The sequence below is a fragment of the Leptopilina heterotoma genome, unplaced genomic scaffold (assembly GCF_015476425.1).
Source record: "Leptopilina heterotoma isolate Lh14 unplaced genomic scaffold, ASM1547642v1 Lhet_108, whole genome shotgun sequence".
Classification (NCBI taxonomy): Eukaryota; Metazoa; Arthropoda; class Insecta; order Hymenoptera; family Figitidae; genus Leptopilina; species Leptopilina heterotoma.
Window position 1 is genome coordinate 4,910 of NW_025110825.1, and position 7,698 is coordinate 12,607.

General features: G+C 24.8%; 1 protein-coding gene across 1 annotated transcript; it reads left to right on the plus strand.

The window, feature by feature from the left end:
• The first annotated feature begins 2,400 nt into the window (after positions 1 to 2,400).
• Positions 2,401 to 6,827, plus strand: LOC122502590 (venom allergen 3-like). The gene is made up of 5 exons (XM_043612732.1): positions 2,401 to 2,602; positions 5,653 to 5,814; positions 6,045 to 6,126; positions 6,229 to 6,361; positions 6,636 to 6,827. Exons 1-5 carry the CDS (start codon positions 2,486 to 2,488, stop codon positions 6,802 to 6,804), a joined length of 663 nt encoding a protein of 220 aa, XP_043468667.1. The 5' UTR covers positions 2,401 to 2,485; the 3' UTR covers positions 6,805 to 6,827.
• Positions 6,828 to 7,698: the final 871 nt, after the last annotated feature.

Sequence of the window (7,698 nt, forward strand, 5' to 3'; positions counted from 1 at the left end):
TTTAGATGAATTGAATTATTAAATTTGGAAGAAATAATTTTTTATTTTCGTTTTTACCAAATTTTAATTGTCTGATGACGTTCGGGTGAGGGTGCTACTAGTTAAAAATTGAAGTAAAATTTTAAATTCTTCAGGATTGTGTAGGGCTCAATCCCTACTAGAACTCTGGTAATTTTCAGATGAAATGAATTATTAAATTTGGAAGAAATAAATTTTTATTTTCGTTTTTATCAAATTTTAATTGTCTGATGACGTTCGGGTGAGGGTGCTACTAGTTAAAAATTGAAGTAAAATTTTAAATTCTTCAGGATTGTGTAGGGCTCAATCCCTACTAGAACTCTGGTAATTTTCAGATGATTAGAATTATTAAATTTGGAAGAAATAAATTTTTATTTTCGTTTTTACCAAATTTTGATTGTCTGATGGCAATTGACTTTATAGTAAATGGATATTGATTCATTAGATTTGGAACCTTGTCCCTTAAAATATGAAAAAAATGATTCGTAATTCACACAATCGACTTATTTATATTAAATTGGAAGAAGTAATTTAAAAAAAAAATACTTGTAATAATTAACACGAACCATATTATTCAGATTAAAATATTTAAAATTATTTCCATTTAAAAATTGTCAGTGAGCAATTAATTTTTAGGGCGACATTAAAAAGAGAAATTAAAATAAAATTAAATTCGATTACAAATTCCCGGTGTAAGGGCTAATAAACGTTTTAAGAGCTTATACGCTTCTTCTTACCAAAGTACCTTTACGGAACAATTACCTAAATATAGTAATACTTGGATCGCATTTTACCAACCTGTTAAGAATTCAATGTAAATACAGTCATTGTATTTAAAATTGGAGTAATTCCATACTTTGCGCAGGGAATAAAATCTTAGGTACTTTAATTTGATTCAATTTTAATCTCGATTTTAACTCAAAAATAAATTTAACAAATATGTGTAAAAATAATGTTCACTTATTTGGATAATCTAATATACAGTAAACCTCAACAAAATTGTAAATGACAGTAAAAAAAATACTCGATGATGTAATATTATCATTTACTGACTTTTTGCATAATAAAAATTTGCGTAATCTGAAAGGAAGTTTTTTTTAAAAAAAAACAGTACTAAAGCAATTTCGTAGACTCTTTAGTGAATGATATTACATAAAAATGTAAACATTTCGTATCTCGATGAAAATGATGAGTAACTGTCTAAATTCTTCCATTGAAATTCAAGAATGCAAAAAATGATTTTTAATTTTTTGTTATGTTTACTGCTCTATTACGTAACTGATATGTGGAATACATTAGCATTTTTTATCCAAAAATTTTAAATAATCCGTACAAATTAATTTTTATAATAATTTATCAAAAAAAAGTTCAAATTTAAATAGAAATTCCGTAAATTAGAACTAAATATTTTCCACTCTTTAATTTTTATAAAATTTTAAAGGAAAATGATATTGTTTACGTTAAGTAGTTACATTTTTTTTTTAATTTATTTAATAAATTATTTTATAAATTATTTTTCTGAATGTTGTAATTCACAAAAGTTCACTGTTACACTATAAATCCAAAACTAAAAATTTCCGAATTTATTTATAAACTCACGAGACTGGATTTTCACTAGTCTCGTGCGCACGGTGTGAATAAAGTATAAGTTTATTTTATTTTAATAAAAACACAGTATATTTTGAATAAAAAATTGTCTTTTCTTTGGCATTCGTCGATATGACGACATGAAACACCTTTTGCAATAATTGTTTACATTTATTCACCTTTCCAAATAAATATTTGTGGATAAAAAGACATTTATTTGCGCAAATATTATTTTAAAGGTTTTCTCTATTTCTTTATCCCTAGCTTCATAGGCGCTAGTTACTTTCTTATCTAGGTCTTAATTATAATATCTATTATGATATATAAATATAATTTTTCTTAATTTTCATTTTTATTAATCTTAATTATTATAAGTTATTTATTTTTATTCTGAATAAATTCGATTGTGTAAATTACAATTTTTTTTTTTAATTTAGAGAATAAGATAAAATCTTTAGACTATAGGAAGCAGAGTGAATGTGCGAAACATTTTTTTTTATAATTAAAAATGAAAATGAGCATGAAAATTCATCCCCTCCTCCCTCACATAAAAGTGTATTATCTGTGAATGGACATCAAAGTGAAAATTTAAGACAAATATGACGTTGTTGAAAACTAAACATTTTTTCGTGAATAATGTTATCCTACTAATTGCACTTTATCTCCTCTTAAAACACACAATTTTAACATTCAAGGAAAGTCGAATGAATGTTTATTTTTTGATAATATGTACCTGATAAAGTTGTACGCTAAGAAATTGCAATAATTAGAAGGAGCATAAAGAATGCAGGTATAAAAGAACCTCAGAGGAGTGCATGAGTAAGTTGTTGTGGTTGAAATAGCAAATCAAGTCAACCTCATTGCTCGAAGCACATACATAATGCCATTGTTACGCAGTCTTTGTTTTCTTTTTGCAATTTTAACAATTGTTGTTCAAATTAATGGACAAAATGACTATTGCAACATTTGTCGAGATCACACCATGTGCCGCTTTACGGTAAGTAGAGAATAAAAATTTAACAACTATTTAGAATAATATCGAAATACTTGAAATATTGTTCTGAGTCACTTTTTATATTCTCTTTTTTACAACTTATACAGGGTTGCTACAAATATTCAATTTTATTTTTCCCTAACTTTTCCCTGATTTCCAGAAAAAATTTTCACTTTTTCCCTGACCCTAAAGAATATTCTGATTCACTCTCAAAATTATTAGATACTCAAAAAAATGTTCTACTATATTTATTTACAAATTTCTTCAAAAGTAAAATTATTCAAAAACATCAATAACTTCTTTTTTCAATAAATATTTAATCATTATTATTTTTCTGTAGGAATTAAAATTCTTCAAAACATTCAAATTCAAACCTTTTTGAAATTCAAAAATATATAAGAATATTATTATTCGGTAATACATTTTTAAATCATAAATATTTATTAGAAAATTCTACGAGAATTCAATTATTTAAATTAAAAATTAATAATTCATTGAATAATTGAATGTTTGTTAAAATTGAATTCTCATAAAGAATTTTATCAACAAATTTTTAAATAATTGAATTCTTTTGACAAATTTTAATATAATTTTTAAGAATAATTACATTTTTCGAGGAATTCGATTTAAATATTGTATCAAAAATAATTAAAATCCTGCGATGAGTTTTATTATTTATGAAAATAATTAAAATTTTCCCAAGAATTTTATTAAAATTTTTCTAAAATAACTGAATTTCAAAGAAGAATTTTTATTATTTATAAAGATACTTGAAATTATGACAAGAATTTTTTTTTAATTTTTGAACATAATTGAATTTCTGCAAAGAATTTTATTACTTTTGAAAATAATTCAATTCTTGCAACGAATTTTATTCAAGTTTTTAAAAATAATTGAATTTCCCTGAAGAATTTTATTAGTTATAAAAATAATTGAATTTCTGTAAAGCATTTTATTATTTATATAAATAATTGATTTCTTGCGACGAATTTTATAAAAATCTTTTTAAATAATTGATATTTTTTGAAAAATTTTATGAAATTTTGTATTTAAAATAATTGAATTCCTGTGAAAATTTTATTACCTATGAAAATAATTGAATTATTTCAGAGAAATTTATTAAAAATTGAATAATTTATTGAATTCCCGTGAAATTTTGCCAAGAATTTTATTAAAAATTTTTTAAATAATTGAATTTCGATAAAGAATTTTATTATTTATAAAGATAATTGAAATTTTGGCGATAATTTTTAAAAAAATTTTTAACATAATTGAAATTCTACGAAGAATTTTTATAACTTTTTGAAAATAATTGAATTTCTGGAATCAATTGTAACTTTTCTAAAATTCAATTGTTTCTTAGTATTTTTAACTAAAATTCTTCTATCAATCTAGTATTTATGAAAATTTTAAAAATTATTAATGTAGGAAATTATTTGCTGATTGAGAATTTTTAATTAAGGAAGATTTCGACTATATCAGCAATTAGTGACATCTATTAGACGTCAATTGAACTCTTTGGTTTAGAGTCAGGTGTTATTCTTAAGATAATTATTCCGATATGGTTGTCGGTAAATAATTATATTTTTGAATTTAATTTTTGATCTGAAAAAATAAGCTGCGTGAACGACTGCACTGTGCATCTGTGAGGACTCGAACCCCAGTTAATAGCTGCCTTTCGCGGGACTAACGCCTACCAATGCACCATGCCAACACAGCCTGGACGTTCACGTTTCTTATAATCTCAGATCAAGCCCATACACTAGTCGAAGAGCTGTATAGTTAATGTAGGAAATTATTTGCTGATTGAGAATTTTTAATTAAGGAAGATTTCGACTATATCAGCAATTAGTGACATCTATTAGACGTCAATTGAACTCTTTGGTTTAGAGTCAGGTGTTATTCTTAAGATAATTATTCCGATATGGTTGTCGGTAAATAATTATATTTTTGAATTTAATTTTTGATCTGAAAAAATAAGCTGCGTGAACGACTGCACTGTGCATCTGTGAGGACTCGAACCCCAGTTAATAGCTGCCTTTCGCGGGACTAACGCCTACCAATGCACCATGCCAACACAGCCTGGACGTTCACGTTTCTTATAATCTCAGATCAAGCCCATACACTAGTCGAAGAGCTGTATAGTTAATGTAGGAAATTATTTGCTGATTGAGAATTTTTAATTAAGGAAGATTTCGACTATATCAGCAATTAGTGACATCTATTAGACGTCAATTGAACTCTTTGGTTTAGAGTCAGGTGTTATTCTTAAGATAATTATTCCGATATGGTTGTCGGTAAATAATTATATTTTTGAATTTAATTTTTGATCTGAAAAAATAAGCTGCGTGAACGACTGCACTGTGCATCTGTGAGGACTCGAACCCCAGTTAATAGCTGCCTTTCGCGGGACTAACGCCTACCAATGCACCATGCCATTATTACCATGAATAATTATCTTAAGAATAACACCTGACTCTAAACCAAAGAGTTCAATTGACGTCTAATAGATGTCACTAATTGCTGATATAGTCGAAATCTTCCTTAATTTAAAAATTATTCATTAATTAATTTTTATGTCATAATTTTATGATAGTTCTTGAAAAATTAAGTTATTTAAAAAGAAATTATTGTCAGAAATAGAAAAAAATTAAAGGTTTTGTATTAAAATTCGTGGTAATTTCATAGTTTACGAGGCAAACAAAAAAAAACATCAAAATTCAGAGTTTCATCATGAATTTTAAAAATTCAATTTTTTCCAGTACTTTTACTAAAAATCTCTGACTTTTTCCTAATTTCCCTGACTTCCCTGACTTGTGGCAACCCTGTATATATTGACGATTTTAGTTATCAATTTTTATTTCTTTACAAAAATAAATTTTCTTTTCTTTTTAAGATTTTTTTTTTATTATATTTACAAATTTTGTATGTGACTGTATATAGGAGTAAATTCTAGAAAAATTTTTTTGTAGTATTTTTCCTTTTAACTAGATGTGAGAATAGAATGAATTATCTTCTTGATAGTTGTTTTAATAATTTTCTTCTCCAAATAGAGTCCACAAAATGCATGTAATGCAAGAGTAGCTTCCTTAACATCCGCACAACAAAACGAAATTGTAAATGTACATAATGAATTTAGACAGCGAGTCGCTACAGGAAATGAAAGACGAGGAAGCCCTGGACCACAACCAAGAGCAAGAAATATGCCAAATATGGTAAGGGAAAAATTTAAAAGATAAAAAATGGAATCGACCTTAACACCCTTTTAATTTATTTTTCAAATTAATTCTATGATTTTAATTAATTTTTTTAATTAATTCTATTATTTTAATTTATTTTTTTCTATTGTAACTATTATTTCAATTATATTTTTATAATATTTTTATAATCAGTATGAAGAATTTCTACTTTTAATTTTGACATTTGAATATTTTAATTCTCTAAGATTTGGGACCTTGAAATTGCAAATGTCGCACAAAGATGGGCTAATCGATGTACATTTGGCCATGATACTTGCAGGAATGTTCGTAAGTATTATCAAACAATTATTTTTATCCTTATTCAAAAAAGCAGGAATAAATTAAAAAATATATTTTGTTTATTTGAATAAAATAATTTTCTTTTTTCAGGCCGTTTCGGTGTTGGTCAAAACGTAGCTATGGCATGGACAACAGGTTCTAATCCATCGTCAATAAGAGATTTGATAACAATGTGGTATGATGAGGTAGCTCAATTCAGTCCAAACCAAATTAGTCCCTTCAGGTGAGTGAACATAAATTTTTTAATGATTGTTTCACATTATTTTGAGTTTAATTGTAACCAGCAACAACACTTTCAATGAGTTTAAATATTAATTGAATTTTGTATTACTTTATTTTATTATTATTACTGATTTTATATTAAAATATAATTTCAATTGTACCTATTAAAATATAATTTTAATTATATTAAATATAATTCAATCTTTACATACAAATTTAGAGTGCAATAAATGATTTAATTACATTTTGATTATTAATAATATTCTCGTTTATAGATTTACAGGAGAGACTGGACATTACTCACAAATGTTATGGGCAACAAGTACGAGGGTTGGATGTGGTTATGTTAATTATATGAATGGAAATCAAAACACAGTTTTATTAGTCTGCAATTATGGACCAGGGGGAAATGTTATAGGAGGCACCATGTACGAAAGAGCTTAATAAAGAAATTTATTTTAATGAAATAGCTCTCCTTTTCATTACGCTAAATTCTTCTCTGAAATTCTATTATTTTCAAAAATTTTAATAAAAATCTTGGCAAAATTTCAATTATTTTCAAAAATGTTCCTCATTTTAATGTTTTCCAATATATCTACTATTTAAATAAAATTTTTACAAAAGAATATAATTATTTAAAAAAAATTTAATTATTTTCATAAAATAATAAACATTTCACAGGTATTCAATTATTTAGAAATTCTTTTTATAAATTTCTTCGCAATAATTCATTTTTTTTATTTTCATAAATAATAATATTTTTATTGGGATTCAATTGAGGGGCTGGTGCTATAAGGGAATAAGCGCCATTCACTTAACATTTGCGGGTGTCCCCTTATAGCACCCACCACCTTAATTATTTTCGTAAATAATAAAATTCTTTTTAGGAATTCAATTATTTTCATAAATAATAAAACTCATCAAAGAATTTTAATTATTTTTAATACAATAATTTTAATCGAATTCTTCGAAAAATGTAATTATCCTTAAAAATTTTATTAAAATTCGTTATCAATTAAAAAATTTTTTTGGTAAAACTCTTTGAGAATTCAATTTAAAGAAATATTCAATAATGCAATAAATTATTTATTTTTGTATTTAAATAATTGAATTGTAATAAAAATTAATTAAAAAATGAATTTCAGTTAAAATTTTGGATAATTGAATATTAAAAGCATTATAGCGTGAATTTTTAGAAATAATTGAATTTTGAAATTAATTTCTTTGAAAAAGGTTAATTGAACTTTGTTTTATATTATTTGAAGTTTTTATTTTCTAATATATATATTGAAGAATTTACGAATAATTGAAATTTCGTTATATTGAATATTGTAAACA